We start from the raw sequence: 21085 nt of genomic DNA, 5'->3' as shown, positions 1-21085 counted from the left end.
AGAACAAAAGGCTGTCATCCGCAAAGAACAAATGCTTGACTCTAGGGCAGCCCCTACAAATGGACACTCCATTAAGAAGATTCCTACTACTTGCATCAGAAATAAGGGTAGAAAAAGCTTCCATACAGAGAAGGAACAGACAAGATGATAATGGATCGCCTTGTCGACCATGAGCTTCCCCATTAATCAACACTGAGTACGTGACTGTTGTTATACATTTCATCACCCATCCAATCCATTTCCCATGGAAATCCAACCTCCTCATCACCCCCTCAATGAAATTCCACTCCACCCTGTCGTAAGCCTTGCTCATATCAAGCTTGACTGCCATGTAGCTATCCTTCCCACTCTTTTTGTGATCCAGATAGTGCATTAACTCAAAGGCAATAAGCACATTATCTGTGATTAATCTCTCAGGTAGAAAGGCGCTTTGATTTTCAGAAATTATTTGAGGCAGCACAGTCTTAAGGCGGTTTGTAAGCACTTTGGAGATCAATTTATATGCTACATTACTGAGACTGATTGGGCAAAAATCCTTCATCCTGTTGGGCATTTTAACTTTTGGCACCAATGTTATATAAGTACTATTAATATCAGATAAAGAAGCATTTGAATTTAGAACATTTAACACCATATTAGTTACATCATAACCTACAATATCCCAAAAATTTTGGTAAAAGATAGCAGACATACCATCTGGCCCAGGTGCTTTAGTTGGATGCATTTGCCAAAGAGCTATTCTGACTTCTTCTGTGGTAAAATCCTTGGTAAGATCACCATTCATCTAATCTAACACCTTGGCCTGAATTAAATTTGTTACCTCTTCCAAGCGGGACGGGTATGTGGAGGTATAAATATCTTCAAAATAACCAGTTACAGTCCTGACTATACCCTCATTGCTATCACACCAAACACCTTCATCATTCCACAGCCCAACAATAGCATTCTTCCTTCTTCTCTCAGAGGCACGATGATGAAAATATTTTGTATTACGATCGCCCTCACCCAGCCATTGCACTCTTGATCTCTGCTGCCACCAGACCTCCTCATCATCTAACAAGAGATTAATCTCCTTTCTTAGCTTATTAATTTCAGTCCCATTTTGAAGTGCTGTGTCATCTCGTAATAGCTCACCAAGCCTTTCTTTCTTCTCCTGAATCTTCTTAGGAATCTGCCTGAAAACAGATTTTCCCCACTTATCAAGTCTGTTCGCACATACTTTAAGCCCAGCACTAAAACTACCCGGATCATGGAGATTACTATTAGCATCCCACACTTCCTCAATCAGCTCCTTGCAGTCAGCCCGTCTTGTCCATATTGCCTCAAAGAAAAATCTACGTTTCCCACGCTTTTGAAAGGAGTTAGAATCAGCAAGTAATAGGGGGCAGTGATCAGACGTGGTTTCTTCTAAATGCTGGACTCTTATATTTGAAAAATGCTCTATTCACTCTGGAGTAGCCAGAGCCCTGTCCAGCCTCAAATAGACTCTATCATTTCCTTCCTGTTGATTGCACCAAGTAAACTCAAAACCCGAGTACCCCAAATCTTTAAACCCACACTTATGAATAATATTTTGGAACGCATTCATCTGATGTTGGTTTCTCAGAGCTCCCCCAAGTTTTTCATCAACTGAAGTAATTTCATTAAAATCGCCAAAACATAACCAAGGTAAATTAAATTGACAATTAAGAGTATTAAGGTACCTCCATGATTCTTTCCTCCGATGTGTCTCCGGATGCCCATAAAAGCCCATCAGCCTCCATCTGAATCCAGACGCTTCTTCGGTTACCACTGCATCAATGTGGTGCCTTGAATAGCTCTTAATCTCTAAATTAACTTCCTTTCTCCAAAACATCGCTAAACCTCCTCCTCTCCCTTATCTTTGGACATACAGACCATTAACAAAACCCAGCTTCAGCTTAATCTTTTTCATTCCAGCTATCGACATTTTCATTTCCGACATGAACACCACTTCGGGATCCCACTGCCGCACAAGGGTGCGTAGCGCTCCAACTGACCGGGAGTTCCCAAGCCCCCGGCAGTTCCAACCTAAGGCCATCATGGCTCTCGGCAGTGCTGCTCAGTAGCCACCGTCGTTCCTTGAATGTTTTCCTTTTGCTTTCTCTTCAGATTTCTTTTTTCCTTTGCTTCTAAAATTTCTAACTCTCCGGCCCTCTTAAGCCCACTGCTTTTTTTCTGGCCCAACATAGCTTCCTCTTTGAATAATCCTTTCTCCCTTGCACGTCTCTTCCAACTACCTATTGTCTTGGGTTCCTTATTTTTATCCTTACAGCCCACATCTAAAAAACCCATTCTTTTTAAACTCTGAAAAAATCTATACCAGGCTTAATTGGGCTTGTAACCCCCATTTCCTCTAAAATTGGCCCATTTTGGTAGCCCACATCCGGTTGGTCATAGCCTGGCGCGTCACCTTCACTTCCTTTAATTTCTAAATTTAAACATTTCCTTGTATCACGTGTAAGCTCAGACGTATCAGCAATTAAAGGACTTACTGTCGAGTTGTCCCATCTGCGTGAGTGACCAGCTGCCTGACTTCCTGACTGAGCATCACTGCTTACATCACCCTGTCCGAGCTGCTTCTCTGCACCCCTGGCACCGTCGTTTTACCCACTTCCTCCACCGCTGCCAACCATGGCATTCTCCACCATTGATGGTTGTTCCACAATCCGTCCCAAAGTACCTGGCTGATGTTGCATTTCTTTTCTTGATTTCATCCTCTCCGGCCCACCTCTAGAGTTGCCGTTAGCTCTTATCCAGTCGTCATACTGGTACTCCGTCACTTGCTCCAGTCCCAGCTCTTCGCAATGCCTATCATCATGTCCCAATATTCCGCACTTGTAACATACCGTTGGGAGCCTTTCATATTTGAAGGTAACCCACACCTTCTCTCCTTCTCCATTCAGCAAATATCCACCTCTTTGTAATGGCTTGTTCAATGGTATTTCCACTCTGACCCTCATATACTTCGCCTGATCTAACTGCCAAGATCTCTTATCAACTTCAAGAAGCTTGCCTATCTTATCCCCAACAGCTTTCCCCGTTTCCTCTATCATAAGCTCAAATGGGATACCCCAAATTTGAACCCAAAACGATGAGTGAGAGAAGCTAATGTTTGCAGCTGTTAATCCTTTTCTCCACCGGCATAACAATAGGAGATTGTTATCAAAGTTCCACGGTCCATTCTTCTCCACCCATTCCATTTGGTATTTAGAGTTGAACTTAAAATGGAGGATATCATTCCCAACTTCTACTATCCTAAGATCTGATCCCATCTTCCATGCCGACCGTAAAGTACTCTTTAAGGCCCTTTGATTTTGCTGCGGATTAGACAGCAATTTCCCGAACAAGCTAAGTTGACACTCTTCCAGCCACTCAGCTCTGCTAGGAATTGATAGTTGAATACCTTCTTCCTCCTCTTTGGTAAGCTTTAAGCTCTGCAACCCATCCAAAATAGCCTGTTCCATCAACAAAGGTTACACCTTGAACATACACTAACAGAATAAATGAACACTTCGAAAAGAAAGAAAGCCCACAGTTGCACAGAACTATGGGAGAAAACACTCCTACTTGATAGAGACCACAACTCCCTTGCATGAGAGAGAGAGAGAGAACCTCCTACAGGGGAGAGAGAGAAGTTAACAACATCTAATTCCCATACGCTTCTGTGTGTACTGTGAAGTTGTGGAGTGTGAAGATGAAGTTGTGGAGTGTGAAGATGACGATGATGATATATCTTTGAGGTAGGTTTTTGGTGGTGATGACGTGGTGTGAGATGGTTGGGTCCCACTTGATTGAGGATATGACACGTGGTGTTACCTCTAGCCATGAAGATTTGAGGATTTTTTTTTTTTTTTTGGTTGTGTGGTGGGATTGGATTTCTTGTCTTGATCCAATGTGGTCAATTTTTGATATCCCATACCTCCACGACTAGCTCAAAACCTCGTTTTTAAATTCATCTTCTTTCACTTCTATTTTTTTTTTCTCATTTCTTTCCTTCTCCTTTTCTTGTTCCTTTACGCTACTATCATTTTATTTTTCTAAGAAAGATGAGTTCTTCACTTGTTTTGAGTTCTTCGTTTCGTCTTCCTTCGATTTCTCAACTTCGGTCTCTAGTTTGTGGCAGAGTAAGATTGGGTCAGGTCTGGCCTCGCATTGCCCTCAAATGCATCTCGTTTCTATGTTTGGTAATCAATTTTTTTCTCTCTTTTTTCATATTTGTAAGGGCAAAATTTAGTTGAAGTACTTAGACCTTTCTTTTTAAAATTCAGTGAGGTGGCATGCAGGTACATAACAAAAATTACACTAGAATTTTAAAAGGTAAACTTAGCTAAGAAACCAGACTTAAAGTACTTTACTTAATTGCAGTACTTACTTCATATGATAAGTTCTATCGTACCATTGGATTAATTGTGTTGTAATTCAGATTATTCAGATTGAGATTGTGTCAATCGTAGTGCTTACTTCCCAGCGGTATCATTGCAAATTTAGCCAAATGTAGTCTACAATGCAATTTTAACAAACTCATTCGTGGATTTTCCTACATTAGACTCGTATGCTATCCTTAAAATATTATTTATTTATTTTGTGCGCACTGGAAATGAGACTATTGGGTTTAACCTCACTTGGGCTCACAACTTATTTATAAGGTGGGCTTTAGGATTTCCTACTTTGGGTCGTTCTCGACACAGAGACTCAAAGTAATATCCTCTCTCCCTTCTTGAATAACTGTTTTTCCCTCTTTTTTCTGAACCCTCATTTCTTCCCCAACTTCTCCTATTTATAGCTTTAAGTTAGTGGGGAGATCATGATTACTGCCATTGTTAGTGCAATTGAAGGTTCAATATTATCTGTTGTAAGTGGATGTTTAGGTGAGAGTGGAATGCAGCGATTATGGCTTTGGAACTTGGTTCCAACTCAGGTTAATATGCTCGGTAGTGATGTTTCCTGAACTGCCGAGCATCCTATGGTACGTCTGGACAAGACTTCCTTATTTGTTCGGGAAATTTATGCCGAGCATCGATTAGGGGTCGAGGCTCAAAACTCGTAGTTTATGAAGGTAGTTTCAAGCAGAATTTAAAGTAATAGGGCCGTGCCATTGGGCCTGAACCCAGGGCCCAATTGGGTTTGGGGACCTCGGTGCCGTACATATTTATTTTTATCTATTCTGCACTTATTTTTTTTTCTTCACCTCTCTGTCTCTCTCTTCCTCTCAACGCAGCACCATCTCCACCAAGCACCCATGCTCTCTGTTCGCACCACCACCCAAACAATTTGCCAATCACAAATCAACCACCAATCAACCATAACAAAATCAAACCCACAATCAACCACCAAGACAACCACAAATCACAGCCTTAACCCACATGCAACCACAGAATCCGATCTACTAACCCTCATATCAACCACCAATCTGCCATTGCAGCACCCATAGCATCAACCCAGATGCAACCCAAAAGGGCCAAAACACAATCTAATCTTGGATCTGCCACCGCAAATCAAGCACCGAACCACTCTCAACGCAATTTGATCTCCAATCCATGAGCCGTTGGCGCCGATGGTGGTTACGTAGAGAGAGAGAGAGAGAGAGAGAGAGAGAGAGAGTCAGAGACCAAGCAAAACGAAGCAAATCGAGCAACACCACCTCACACCACCACCAAAACAAACCAATCGAAGCTCCACCACCTCACACAACCACTAGAGCACCAACACCACCAAGAAAATCAACCATAACTGACTACGTGATTGGTTTTTGAGAGAAATAGACAAACCGACAGGTAGACAAGGAATTAGGCCTGGAGAAAGAAAGATAACGAATAAAAAACGATTTTCTAAGAGTAGCGATAAACAGTACCTCAACAATAGTATCGAGGTACTGTTACATGTTTCTAAAAAGAGTACTGTGTTTCCCCCCGGATCCGGATCCTCTCCATTTCTCTTTGAAATGGAGATTATCCAGTTAAGGGCTGAGATTGATTTAAAATAAATCTACGACTTAAAATCTACCACGTCATTTAAAAGCACTAACAAGAGACTTAACTGAGTAAAAGGCTAAACTAACGTTAGTTTCAACGTCTCTTCTCTAACTCTCTATCCCTCTCCTCTTCGTTTCTCTCTCCCACCCATCAAACCCAACGATGGTCATTAGTCAGGCTTCTCCAGTTCTCCATACCCACACACAGTTGTGCATCAACTGTATTTCAGTCATCCACCTCTGTCTCTGTCTCTCTCTCTCTTAGGTTTCTCTCTCTCACCGAACCCAATCGAATAAAGGGGAAGGAGAGGAGGGGTGTTTTTTTCTCGAGAATCCGAGAAAGATTTTGAATCGGCTTCTGGTAAATCTCCTTTATTAACAACTCTCTGATTTTTTTGACCCTTTTCCAGGCTCTGATTATATTCAGATCTGTGAGCTTTGTTGTTCTGCTTGTTATTGTTGTGTTGTGTATCTGGGTGGTGGTGGTGGTGGTTTTTACGGATCGGCTTCGGGAAGCTTGTGATGTAGTAGTTTAATTCAAATTTTGGAACTTTTTGCTGATTAGGGTTCTGGGCTTTGGGTATTTTTGAAACTTTGTTATTGTTGTGATGTAATGTTTTGTTGGAAATGGTAATTTGGGGGTTTGAGCTGTGAGAAAAAAAAGGGTGTTTTGGATATGGGTTTGTTGTGGATTTTGATTTGAGTACTTTGTATGAACTCAAATGATGGTGAATTCATTTGCTTAATGCTTGTTGTAGTTTTTACTTTACAGTTAAAATTTTGAAATTGTTATGAAATATTGATTAACAGCAGAAATCTTTGTAATTGAGTAATACAGCTGAGTTTAACTTGCTGCTGCTTCTGTTTCTAAAGGAAGTTTTTAGTTTATAATTATTTAAAGGAAGTTTTGATATCAGCTTTCTAAACCCCACCCAAAAAAAAAAAAAAAAAAAATTTGAGTAGTTCAAAATTTGATATTTGATATTTGTTTACATGGACTTCATTAATAATATGAATTTTTATGTTTAGCTTGTAATTATTTAAAGGAAGTCTATGTATGCTGCTTGTATATAGATTTCCTCTTCTTTTTTTTTTTTTAAGTATGTATCACTTGTCAAATAAAAAAAAAGGCTTAAATGAGGTAATCTTCTTATGAGTTGCCACCTCATTGTTTTTAGAATTAGAAAGAGACAGACACATTAGGTTGAAATTTTGTCAATAATGATTAGTGGAATTATAATTTCAAAGTTTGACTTATAATAAATCAGCCTTATAATCGCTTATTTTGACAAAATCTTAGATTAAGTAATTTATGTGGGTATTATGCAATTCTTTATATTAAGGGGCGTTTGGTTTGTGCAATTCTTTACATTAAGGGGCGTTTGGTTTGTTATGATGTGCCCATAATATGATGCACATTACGATAATGTGACATTAAAATTTTTAGTTTATTTTATATTTTTTAACATTACCATTATTTAAAATTATAAAATATATCATATTATCTTTTTTTCATCACATTCCTAAACAATGTAATGTTGTATTATTGTATTGAGATTACATTAATGTAAGATTACAATAACGTAATATTACGGTGTAATGTAACCTCATGACAAACCAAATACCCCCTAAAACTGAGATCGATACTACATGTCAAAATGCAAAACCCATGCAAACCCCATAATTGTGTGAGCGGAAAGATGTATATATTCTACGTGTGACATATCTTCTCCATCTTAGACCTCTAACAATGCTTATGAGTGATGACCACAAGGATTTGATATTCTGCGGATTAGGTTTGCGCACCAAGTATAGCTTGCTTGAACCACGTAGAGTTTGGTCAGTACTTCCACTACAACAAAAAATGTTTATTACAACAAAAAAATCATTGCAATAACATCGAAGTCATTGCAATAATTTATGCGAAGTGTTGCAATAAAATTTGAGGTAATAAGTTTGTGCTACAAAAAAATTTTGTTGCAATAAACCTTAAATATTTTAATGAAAATTTTGATGTAATAATATATTTGCTATTGCAATAAACAATTTATTACTTCGAATATCTTGTAGCAATAAGCTATTATTTCATGAATTTTATTACAATAGATTGTAAAGAATTGACAAAAATAATTTGGGTTCAAATTATTGCAACGGTATATTTATTGTAATAGTTAAATTTTTCATATTTTTTCTTACAATAGATTGTAAAATAATTGGAATTAGATCATTGTAATAATATATTCATTGCAGCTTCATGTTTGTCATTGCAATAGATTGTAAAATAATTGATATTTTAGTTATTGCAATGTTAAATTTGTTGCAATAAGCCATCTCTTTGAAATTTCAATCTATTATAATATATCGCAAAATATATAATTGGTATCAAGTTATTACAATGGTTTCTTCAATTTAAGTTATTAAAAAAATTTGATTTCTTCAATTTAAGTTATTGCAAAAAAATTTCTAAATTCAATTTAGTATTAAAATCTCTATTGTAACTAAAAATTATAAATTATTACAACTAATTATTATTAATGTAATAATTTACTATTTTTAAGTTACTATTGCAACGATTTTTAATTTTTAGATGTGATATTATGTCTAATACCACTATACTAATTTTGTTGTATTAGCACTTGATGTAATAAACTTATTTTGGTGTAGTGTTCCAATTGACATTTCAAAATGTTGTCTTGTATCATCCCGGAGAATTTGTTTGTTTAGGGCCTTTAGGCACTAAGCTGGCAACCTTCTAAATTTTGATTAACTACTTATATCCAGGGATTAGGAACTTTTTTTTAAAAAAACAAAACAAAACAATTTGCATATAAAGAATTGTCTTTTCTACTTTCTTTTGTATTAAAATTTTTAGTCATGGTTCACTTAATACTGCCTTGGTAGTTGATTAAAATTCCTTTTTGTGGGGATTGCTTTTAAGTGTGATGTACTTGATTTTCCAGGGAAATATGTGAGGAGTATGGCCGAGAAGTAGAAAAGCTGGCTTTCAAGTAATTGGAACTTATTTCCCTGAGTTTAGGCTTACCAGCTGATCGGCTAAATGGCTACTTTGAGCACCAAACCAGCTTTCTCCGGTTCAACTACTACCCTCCGTGCCCTTCTCCCGACCTAGCTCTTGGTGTTGGCTGCCACAAAGATTGCAGCGTCTTAACTGTCCTTGCACAAGATGATGTTGGAGGGCTTGAAGTGAAGAGGAAATCAGATGGTGAGTGGATTCCGGTTAAGCCTATCACAGATGCATATATCATTAATGTGGGTGATGTTGTTCAGGTACTATTCATGAACTTTGAACATTCTATCAAAATTGAATATACATAATGTATCATACGTGGTGGTGTGTGCCAAGAGCCTAATAGTTCAATTAGTTAGTACTTCCTAGTATTTTTAACAAAAAATATTTAAGTTTCAAATCATCCTCTCCCGTTAAACTTTTGAACTATCCCAAAAAAAAAAAAGGTGGTGACGTGTGAATCTATCATAGAGAGTGGTCTTTCAACCATATGAGTCTCCTCCCCCATCTAGGTGTGTGTGAGTTCTGTTTACCAATAAAAAATGGTGTAATTCCATTACCGTGAGATCCTTGTGCAAATTAATGAGCTATTAATTCAAAAAACTTGGAATTGATCATATACCAATGATTTGCACAAAGGAACCAACCCCCACCCAATAATTTCTAATCCCAATTCATTCGCAGTTCAACAAATGTTATCAATTATTAACTACTAGCGCAGACCTGCACGTTGCATATGATAATGTTTTGGACAAAACTTAGGTTCAGTACTTATGTGTTATTCCTTAAGTTCTCTTCTTTAAATTCAGTCACATGACTTATTTCACATGAGATGAAAGTATATTTTTAATTAAATACAACCATATAGTGGAATTTGAAGAAGTGAATCTAAGGAACAGCACATATGTACTATAAGTTTTGCCATAATTTTTTTAGGGTGGTCTCATTAAATTTATTTTTTTTGCAATTTACACTAATTTAATAAAGAGTAATATATTTTATTATTACATTTTCATTTATTATAGAAACAATAACACATGTATAATAAATAAATAAAGAAATATATATATATATATATATATAAAATTTCTGTCGCACCAAAATGGAAACAAAACAAATTTTTTTTTTTCAAGAATTCAAAAGGCAAGTTAGAGAAAATATTCATTTTTTAATCAAAGTTATTTATAACATTTTGTGTACCATTAAAAAGTATATAAAATTCAAAAATTATTTTTTTAGTTTTAAAAAACTTTCTCCAACCCTATTTTTTCTACCCTACAATCCAAAACACCAAAAAATGAATCTAAAATATTAATAACTTAACAATGATTAATTGGATTAATTAGGAAAACAATTTATTGTTGATAATCAATTGAGGTTATTTTCTTTAGAAATTACAAATTCATACACCCACAAAGATTATCAAATTAATGAACAATTATTAGCAAAATCTCAGAATTAAGTTTCTATATATGCATTGTTATAAAATAATAATGATAAGATGAAAATACAATTGCAAAAGCTAAAATATATCACTCATCTGATTTTATTTTGTTTGACTAACCTTTTGATTTTCTCTGAATCAGTGACATTATAAAGCATTTCTAATACAACTATTAAGAGCACATTCTCTACAAAAATTATAAATTTGTCCATCCAAAAGGATTTTAAAAAAAAATGAGCAAAACTTAGTAAAGTATCATAATTATCTAAATTGATCACTAAAAAAAAATCAAATTATAACTTGCAAAACAACTATTATTAATCCAAATCAAATCAAACCAATAGGATATAGAAAAAGAACTTGTGAGCAGGAATTGGAATATCAAAATAACTAAATATGCATAAAAATCGATACAAATTTACCAAAAAGATAAACAAATGTAATGTGACAATTAAATAATCAATAACAGAAAGAACCATCAGTGGGAAAAAAAAAGTGGTTGAAATAATATTAAATTCCACCAAAAGAGGAACAAAATGAGAGAGAGAGAGAGAGAGAGAGAGAGAGAGAGAGAGAGAGAGAATTAAGTTAAGATGGAAGAGTAATGGTGGAAGTAGATGAAAAGTTGAACAAATTGAAACCGTAAAATTTAAGAAGACGCAATAGAAGTTTTTTTTTAGAGATAATTATAACATGTTACTAACTCCGTAGTTTGAACTCTTTCCCCCCTAGACCCCCAAACTCTTTGTACAGGGGGATGTGCCAATTCAGTTACAAGGCCTTTGGCGAGTCACAATAGAAGTTTTGTATCAATAAATACTATGTTTTAGTTCTTTATATATATATATATATATATATATATAGATTATGTTCAGTTATTGAATAATACTCTGATTTGTAATGAAAGTAACATAAGGGGATGTTCGTATAGGTTTGGAGCAATGACAAATATGACAGTGTGGAGCACAGGGTGGTGGTGAATTCTACTAAGGCAAGGCTTTCTATTCCATTATTCTTCCTCCCAGCCCACTGTACCACGGTGAAACCTCTCGAGGAGCTAGTAAACGAGCAGAACCCTTCCAAATACAGGGAATACAACTGGGGAAAATTTTTCGCCAATAGAAATCAAAGTGATTTTAAGAAGCATGATGTGGAAAACATCCATATTTACCATTTTAGAATATCAGAGTAATTGTGGCAGTGTAAGGTTTATAAATCTACTAGCAAGAATGAGTTGTTTTAGATGCTTGCATTTGACATGCTAATAAAGAGACTCAGGCTTTGGAAACATATCAAACACTCATATTGGTTATCTTACAACTTCTTTTTTTGATGTCTTTCTGTTTTGAAATGCTATTCTAGGCCAATTTCAAGAAGAATTTTGAAGTGGAAGCTTCAAATCAAACTGACCTTTTCTAACCTATAACAAAACGAGCTATGGCTCTTTTTAATAGTGTTGTGTTGCGTTTATTTTTGTTGAGTCGCCTTACTAAATGCACCGTTTGACAGTTATTCAGTGTTTCGCATTCCACACTCCTGTATCAATTATTTTACAATTTATTGCAATGACAAATATGAAGCTGCAATGAATATATTATTACAATGATCTAATTCCAATTATTTTACAATCTATTGTAAGAAAAAATATGAAAAATTTAACTATTACAATAAATATACCGTTGCAATAATTTGAACCCAAATTATTTTTGTCAATTCTTTACAATCTATTGTAATAAAATTTATGAAATAATAGCCTATTGCTACAAGATATTCGAAGTAATAAATTGATTATTGCAATAGCAAATATATTATTACATCAAAATTTTCATTAAAATATTTAAGATTTATTGCAACAAAATTTTTTTGTAGCACAAACTTATTACCTCAAATTTTATTGCAACACTTCGCATAAACTATTGCAATGACTTCAATGTTATTGCAACGATTTTTTTTTTCAAGTAATAAACATTTTTTGTTGTAGTGAAATTCACTAGTCCTCTAGGGTATTCTTGGTTATTTTTAAGCAGCCAATGCTTAGCCTCATTATTTTTTTTTTTTTAAAAGAAGAAGCTTAATGATGTTGTAGTAGCAAAACAAAGTAAAATTGTTGTGCCTCTCTTGACAAAGCATTATAAATGTGTTTGAATCAAATTTTCTAGGTTTCCAAACCGAACCCAACCCAAACCACTCCCACTCCCAAAAAAAAAAAAAAAAAAAAAAAAAAACCCTAGAGGTGTAATGATTCCAATCCAACCCATTATACTACCACCTACTTCCCAAGTGGGTTACTTCACTGCTTACCCACAGCAGCAATCCGACTCAACCCACTAGGCAACTTAGACAATTGCCTAGGGCTTAATTAAGGCCCCCAAATGGAAGCAGGGATCAATTAATCAAGAGAATATAATTAAGGTCCTCTCACCTAGGGAAAAAAAAATGAAGGACCCTAGAAATATGCATTGTCACAAAAATATTAATCAAAATTTTTTCCCAAAAAAAAGAAAAAAAATCTATCTTTGAATGTTGTGCATTGTTGTAAATTTTCAAAATTTTCAATCTATCTGCCGTGGGTTGAAATTTTAAAAATTTCCACTCTCCTAAGCATAGAATGTGAAGAAGAGTATATCAAAATTAAAAATAGAATAAAGAATTTTATAGACAAGCTCATTAATGAAATCCAAAGTTCAATACCTAATCCTAAATTTCAGAGAGAGAGAGAGAGAGAGAGAGAGAAACTATCTATTGAAATAAAAGGAAAAAACTAAAAAACATATTTCCATATTGATTCTTGAAGGAATCAAACTCCATATGCTCTATGTTCACCTTGCTGCTCTCCATCTTGATTCTTTGTTTAGCTTTCTTTGTAATTGCTCATCAATCGGTGGTATGTTGATTGCTCTCCTTTCATCTTTCATCTTCATCTCAGGTTGATTTTTATTTACTCTCCCTTTCTTTCTTTTTTTTTTTTGTTTTTTGTTTTTTTTGGTTGTTTCTACCATTGCAAAGATTCACCCTTTTACTGTTGCTCTTGTTGGGTGAATGAAAGAGTAAAGTTTATTTCATTCTTCACCATCTTTATTTTTTTAATTTATTTTTTAGAGCATCCATAGTAGTGGAGCTAAAAATTTAGCTATTTGGCACCACAAAAAGTTATTTTATCTGTTTTACTTATTCACTTTACAAAACATCCAGCAACAATGGAACTATTTTAGCTTTCAATACAATAAAATAATATAAACATCACAATAAAATAATAAATCTACTACATTATTTTATTAATTTCTTTCTTTCTCTTTCTCAGAAAAAAAAAATTCTTTCTCTCTATCTTTGTGCGTGCTGTGCCTCACTCTCCACTGTAAAAAAAAAAAAAAAAAAAAAAAAAAAAAAAAAAAAAAAAAAATACCTTCTCATTTCTCTCCTCTCCACTCTCCACTCTCACTTCTCTCTATCTCGTTGCCGCTCTCTCCTTCCCACCCATCACCATTTCGAAACCTTCCTCACCGGCACCGGAGACAAAATCGTCAAAGCTCTCAAGGATCCTGTGGGTTGTGGGTTGTGCTAGTGCGGGTTTGTGGGTTGTGCCGTGGCCAGAGACGAACTCGCTGAAGCTCTCACCTTCCTTGCTAGCACGGGTTTGTGGGTTGTGCCATGGGTTTGTGATCTTTCTCTCTACTTTAACCAATCTGCCATGGATTTGTGATTTGTGATGTGGGTTTGTGTTTTGTGGTGGTTGTATGGAATTTGGACCAGCATTACTTTGATCTTTCTCTCTACTCTATCTCTATGGGTTTGTGTTTTGTATTTTGTGGTGTGGGTTTGGTGGATCGGTGTTGCTTCAATGGCAGTGGTCCGATCTTATGTTTTTTTGGTGGATGGGTGTTTGATTTGGTGGGTTTTTATATGGATTTTATGAGCACCATCATCGGCGAGCTGGCCAACGAAGCAGTGAGGAGATAAGGGATTCTGGAGAGAGAGAGAAAGAAAGAAAAAGAGAAAATATTTTTTTAATGAGAGAAAAGAGAGAAGTTTAATAATCTTTTTTTTCTTCTTCTTGCTACAGTGCACAATCATAAATAGCTGTGCATTGTAGCAAGAAGCTAAAATTTTTTAACTATGGCTCCACTATTGTAACATGTATTTTTGTGTTTTTGTGATGCTAAAATAGTTATATAGCTATTTAGCTTCACTACTACTAATACTCTTATATAGCTAAATGTCTTTTAGGAGCCGAGAAAGTAATGTCATCCACTCAATCAATACTCCTAGTCTATTCAGTACTTTTTATTTAGTCTTTGACCTCTCAATCTTTTTTTCTTTTTTCTTTTTTTGGTTAAAGACTTCTCAATCTTTTACTTGTTAGGTACTGGACTAATAGTTCGTTTAGATTGAAGGGAAGGGAGGAGAAGTAGAGTAGATTTAATTCAAAATTAATCTATTTTCAACTAAAGCAAAAGGAAAATTCTACTCTACTCTCATCTACTTTTCCTCTTTCCTCTCTCAATCCAAACGAGCCCTAAAGCAAAAGGATAATGTTTGTTGCACACATTATGTGCATTTACGCTCTGTCCAAAACAATTAAAATAGTGATTTTAAGTCATATTTTAATGCTTGAAATTGTGATGTAAAATTATGTTTTCAGTTATATGTTGGCAATGTGTAAATGCACCCGTATGCAATAGAATTGTCCCAAAGAATTTTTTTTTTTTAAAATGACCTTTTTAAGTTTCTCCCTTTTGCATGGTCTCCATGCAAAATCGGATATTGCTTCTGGTTCTATTCTGGATAGGAATCCCATCTGTTAACAGTAAAATCTAAAAGATCTCTTTATCATTTATCACATCAAAAACTTAATTATTAATTTTATATCTCAAAAAAAAAATTATAATAATAATAAAATAATATCATAAGTTCAATAAATATTATATAATTATTTAAAAAATAAAAGGTCGCTTTCAAAATTTTCGTCTTACATCCCAAAATACATTGATCAGTTGGCTGTGTGCAGAATCAACGTAATAATGCAATGTCCAAACCAACTCAACTAAGAAGAACTGAGTTTAGGCCCTCTAAACACAACTGAAACTGTCAAGCACGTACAATTGTCCCACCCATACTCATAGGTTGTGTACAAGTGAACAACACCAATGTCAAATCAAACAAAAGAGGCATCCTTACGAAAGTGATTCATGTCTTCTTTTAATTCCTTGTCCAGCACCCAAGTTTTTCTTTGATAATCTGTCCAACACCCAAGTTTTAATGACGCAGAACGGCTACTTTAATTCCTTCCCCCCTTGTATATAAACAAAGCACCGAGCACCTTAGTAGAGGCATATACACATACACTTCGGTATGAAGCTTATCATCGTTATCAAACTCAAATACACACTGATTATGATTTCACCACATCTAATCCAGTAACTCATCATCTAATCAATATTTTTCCTGTCTCAATAAAATTGATCAGCAAGTATATAATTCCGATAACATTTATTATAAAATTCTATTAAAAAAAATCAAAATTAGAAAATATATCCAGTCCAACTAAATGTATGTAGCTTCTTCCCTCTAACTAAGCTACCAACAAACAATATCATGATTTTGAGTTCATTCCTTCAAAGGATGTAACGAAAAAGGAATAACTTATTTTAGTACTAAAAGCCTGTCCACTCATACTCTGAAGCAGAAAAACTGGCTCATAACTCCTTAGCAAAACATAAATATCATTGTTATCTGTAGAATACTCTTATCAAGTATGATCTGCTGTAAATGTGTGTGGAACAGAAATTTCTATGCTTTGCAGCAAAACATAAATCTCTGATGTTGTGCAGGAGCAGCAGCTCTGCACCAAAGAAATAGAAAACAGATTTGTAATCCATCGTTCCTTATCAATAACAATTCTGCAGCAAAAAAAAATTTATTCTTTCTGTGGCTTTCTCTTCTCATTCTCACAAAATTTATGTTTTACTACCTTACTTCTTGCCTATGTCAACATAATCTTCAATTATCCAAAGAGAAGGATGAACCCAAATTTTTCTGGTCTCACATATATTATATATCCTAAATTTTCAGTTTTGTTTCTTTTGTTTTGATAATCAACCCAATAACATAAATGCACAGGTTTTTTTTTGGTTCTGGGACAAAGAGCAAAAAGGTACAAAAATACCAAAGCATTGCTCGAGTCAAGAAAACCACAATGGACACAATTTTGGCATAGTTTTTTATGTGCAGTTCCTTAACTCTACCAATTAAATATAAGCACATAGTTACATTGATCAATAAAGTAGAAATAGCATTATCTTTTCCATAGAAAATTAAATTTTATACGATTATATATATAGTTAAATTTAATTGAGAATCTAATGTAGTGTAGCTAAGAAACTCTAATCAAGTTTTACCTCAAAAATAAAACTTACTCAATACTATGCAAAGATAATCAATCCACCACAGCAAGTTTCTGATACTCGTCACCAGAGATGGCCATTTCCATTATAAACTCGGTGTTCAAGATTTCCCCATCATTATTCAAGAACAACTTCATCATATTCTTTGAAAACCCGCTCACCATTGCCACCCCCTTCTGCATGGAAACAACCGGCGTGGACTGGGAGTCCCTCAGATTCCAAAACACAATTTCTGGCACAACAGACCCGTATCCTTTCTCCCTAAACTTCCTTTGTATCACTTCAAAGTCGGTCTCCCAATCATTCTTCGAAGCTTCATCAAACTCCATGTCACTAAACGCGAACACCCTCTTAATCATCTGGTCCTCCTTCAAGTTCCCGTCCACAGCCACTTGCAATATATGATCAAACACCTTCTGAAAATCGGTGTTCATAAAGTCTACCTGCTGCGAAAACCTCATCTTCGATTTAAGATCATCCCCTTTAATTATATGAAGCTGAGGTTTCTCACTAAACGTAATAACCTTGCCTTTCCACGGCTCTTCACTCAGTTCCGAAACCAACAACCCCAATGCAACAGACACGTTGAAAGGGGTGCCCCACATGCTCCCAGAGACATCACAAACGGCGAGGCAGTTCCTCAACTTGCCTTCCTTTGACAAATCCTCCACCATCCTCTTCCATTGAAGGTCTGCAACTTCAGCCTCAGCTTCTGTTCCCTCTGTCGCAGACTCAATGATCTCATGGGGAAGCAATGCCCCCGCAGAGATTGTTGATTTCCTACATTTAACATCTTCTAAATACTTCTTAAATCGCTCTTCATCATGCTTAAGGAACCTTTTCATGTAAAGCCTCATGGCCACCGAAGCAACTCTATTGTATGGAAGCTCATTCCAACGTTTGTCACTCATATACAACTCAGGCAACTGCAACACCTTCCTAAGTGGTACCAAAACTTCCTTCCTTAACCTGTCACGCACCCTATATGCATAATGTGCCTCTACAACACCGTGGTATTCCGAGTACGACTCCACGGGGAAAACCCTCCTTGCAATACTCTCGCAAAGCAAGAGAGACCTATCGAACGAGCAATCAATTGAAGGGCACCATTTGGCTGCAAGACTGATCTTGTTCAACTGCCCTGAGTTTAGGAACTCCATGTCTGCCTTTAAATACTTGGCAAACAAGTCTGATACGCTGTTGTGCAATGAACGAAAATCCATGTCACGATTATATCTCTCAAGGGCTTTGTTAGCCATAGCCAAGCGCTTCCTTTCCCTCAGCCCCTGCGTAATTTCCTTGGCGACAAAAATTGGCTTCACATTGTATTTTTTGTTACAATCATGCTCGTGTTTTTGCTTCTTACGAATATCAGGGCCTTGTAGAAGTCGGTAAAGAATCTCTGGCAAGTCTTTGAAGTAGCCGAAATTAGCAAAAAACTCCAGGTTGTGGACTAGGGTTTTAGGGTGGTTCATGTGGAGAAAAAGCGCTGCTGTGTAGAAACCTTCTTTGTCAGACTTGCCGCTTCCACGTACTCCTCGGAGATTACAGATGAGCTTAAGGGTGGTGAGGGGATTGTGTGCCCAGGCCAGTTCAAGTCTCTGTTTCAAGGTCTCAGGTGGCGTATCGGGCACGACATGGAAGAAAAAATCGAGGCAAGGATTGCCAGAGGAGAGGAAGGTGGGTGAGAGGTTCTCGGTGTAGCCCCTTGGGGGTGTTTGGTGATTGGCTTTGTTGTAATCGGCAACCATGAGGTCCATGAATGGGTCACCAGTCTTAGGTTCTGGTTGGGGGGTTGGCGTTGGGGTTTGGTTATAGAGCTCTGGGGGATCAAGAAGACCCATTTGATCATCACTGTGAACATCAGGGTTTGATGAAGTTTTTAGGGTTTTAGTAGGGTTTAAGATTGTTGCACTTGGGGTTTGATTGTAGAGCTCTGTGGGACCAAGAAGACCCATTCGATCATCATTTTGAACAACATCAGGGTTTGACGAGGTGAGAACATTTGGGTTTGATAAAGTTGTTAGGGTTTTGGAAGGGTTTAAAAGCTGTAGGGTTTTAATTCTAATTCCAATGGAGGAAAAAACTTCATGAATAATTGGGTTTCTCTGGTTTCTTATGGGGTATTTGACGCAACGCAACATGGCTTTCTTTCTTTCTTTCACTTTGTTTTCCTTTCAATTTGCAGTGGCTAATTTCTAATGGGGACTAGCTCCTGCCTTGAATCCGAAATGTTGTGAATTTGGAGGGCTTTTCTCAATTTTGTGTTTTTTAGGCAACTAGATAGGAGGGATTTAAAAAATGACTTGAGCTCCACGTTTTAGAGTTTCAATTTTACCTTATTTTTTAAAAATAATTTTTCTTATCATTTACCTGCATACTATTATTATTATTATTATTTGGGTAAATTCTACTAACATCCCCTAAGGTTTGGACTAATGCCAATTAAATCCAAGACTTTTCAAAATTAGTCAATTTGATCCCTAAAACTAACTTAGTTCGTAAACAGTTAGTTATTTTTTCTCAACAGTTTTAGGGACTAAATTGGTTTTAGGAATCAAGTTGATTAGTTTTGAAAAATCCGGTTTTAGGGACCAAATTGATTTTAGGAACCAAATTGATTAGTTTTGAAAAGTCTTAGTCCTAGTTGAAACTTCTTCTTCATTATTATTATTATTTAAATAGTTACCATATTCTCCATTTTACTGATAAGATCTAAGTGCCCATTTATATGTTAAGATTCATGGAGTAAAAATCAGTCATGGCGAATGGATAAGCACCTGTTTGGTAGGAGGATTTTTGTTTTTATTTTCAAAACAATATGAAAACAATTTTCAGAAAATTTAAATTGAAACTAGTATTTAGATAATAATTTTTACATTATATGTGTTTGGCTCCCATTTTTAACCTTTTTTTTTTTAGAGACCATTTCTATTTTTTATTTTTTTTAATAAAAAATTACCAATATATATATATATATTATTGATAATAATAAAGGAATAGAGCTCATGTATTTTTATTTTTTTTAAATGATAAGCTTTCTCTGTGATTTTTTGGACCATTTGGTTTCACAAAAATCAAGCTAGAACAGTTACAAATCCTCTTCCCTTGGATCGGGTTCTCTTTCAAGCCAACCAAGCTCTGCAGGATTTCTACTCATGAGTTCAACCTGCTACTTCTCAAGCTACTAGATCCTCTCACGTTTAGGTTTCTACTTACTTGGTCTCCACCTTTGGCTTCCTCCCACAAAATTAATTTTGATGGAGCTTTATTTAAGGAATTAGGGTCTGTTTGGTAGTGGTGCTCAAGTGTTGTTCAAAATGATGTGAAAACTGTGGTTTAAAAAGTATTGTAAAAATACATGTTTAAAGTACTCATAATGCAAAAGAATGTGTTTGGTACTATATTTCTAATAACATATTTTCAAATGTGAAAAAATAAAATTGTGTTTGGTATATATATGTGTTTAACTTTGCTAGACATGCAAGACATGTTAGCAGTTTGGTAATGTGGATGGAGGATGTTCCACCACAACTTAATAATGTACTTGCAGCTGATTTTTATTAATAAAAGCTTAGTTTTTTCTTCTAAAAAGAAAATTCAATGGTGAGATTTTTTTTTTTTTTTTTTTTTTGTGATAAAGATATAAGCACCTTGATTTAAGAGATACAAGAGTTTGGATAAATCTGTGGGATCTATTGTTTTCAATTTATTTACAACTACCATTAAAAATATTTTATGTATCTTGAAATCATCCTCTCAACCATTTTATGAACAAGGAAAATAGGATATAATTTTCTCAAAACGATATTTAGAGAACATCAACCAAATAATAGATTCAAGTGTAAGACCCACTATTTTATGATTTACAAAACAAAAAGGCATATTTAAATTCTCTTACGAAACAAGCCTTCAGTTTTCATTTTTCAAATAAATAGAAAAGTCTCACAAGATATATTTATGTATGATTACTAATAAATAAATAAAATCAAAATAAAAAATAGAATAAAATAATTTACCTAATTTAATTAGAATTATTTAGAAAAGATAAAATCAAATTTAATTAAAATTTGTTTAGTCTTACTGTGTTAAGTTACATTTCTAACTCCTAAGAAGTTTAAATATGCAACTCTAAAAACTAAATTAAAAATGGTGTTCTAAAAACCAAATTAAAATAGTGACATAAAAAATGGAAAATTTCAAAAAATTATGTGGTAGTT

At 35.1% G+C, this 21085-nt stretch overlaps 2 protein-coding genes and 1 pseudogene across 2 annotated transcripts; 1 reads left to right on the top strand and 2 right to left on the bottom strand.

Moving 5' to 3' along the window:
• Positions 1-2624: 2624 nt before the first annotated feature.
• Positions 2625-3485, bottom strand: LOC115956604. Its single transcript, XM_031074930.1, has one exon. It carries the CDS (start codon positions 3483-3485, stop codon positions 2625-2627), a length of 861 nt encoding a protein of 286 aa, XP_030930790.1.
• Positions 3486-4183: 698 nt separating this feature from the next.
• On the top strand, positions 4184-11656 carry LOC115956603 (annotated as a pseudogene).
• A 4180-nt stretch (positions 11657-15836) lies between these two features.
• Positions 15837-19009, bottom strand: LOC115956602. The gene is made up of 2 exons (XM_031074929.1): positions 16878-19009; positions 15837-15906 (listed from the first exon to the last, which is right to left on the bottom strand). Exon 1 carries the CDS (start codon positions 19007-19009, stop codon positions 16898-16900), a length of 2112 nt encoding a protein of 703 aa, XP_030930789.1. The 3' UTR covers positions 15837-15906; positions 16878-16897.
• Between the last annotated feature and the right edge of the window lie 2076 nt (positions 19010-21085).

This window comes from Quercus lobata, chromosome 8, assembly GCF_001633185.2.
Source record: "Quercus lobata isolate SW786 chromosome 8, ValleyOak3.0 Primary Assembly, whole genome shotgun sequence".
Lineage (NCBI taxonomy): Eukaryota > Viridiplantae > Streptophyta > Magnoliopsida > Fagales > Fagaceae > Quercus > Quercus lobata.
This window is presented reverse-complemented; position numbering and strand designations above follow the sequence as displayed.

Bases quoted from the DNA above. Each gene is read 5' to 3' on its own strand.
- LOC115956604 (XM_031074930.1), bottom strand. From the start codon at position 3,485: ATGGAACAGGCTATTTTGGATGGGTTGCAGAGCTTAAAGCTTACCAAA.
- LOC115956602 (XM_031074929.1), bottom strand. From the start codon at position 19,009: ATGTTGCGTTGCGTCAAATACCCCATAAGAAACCAGAGAAACCCAATT.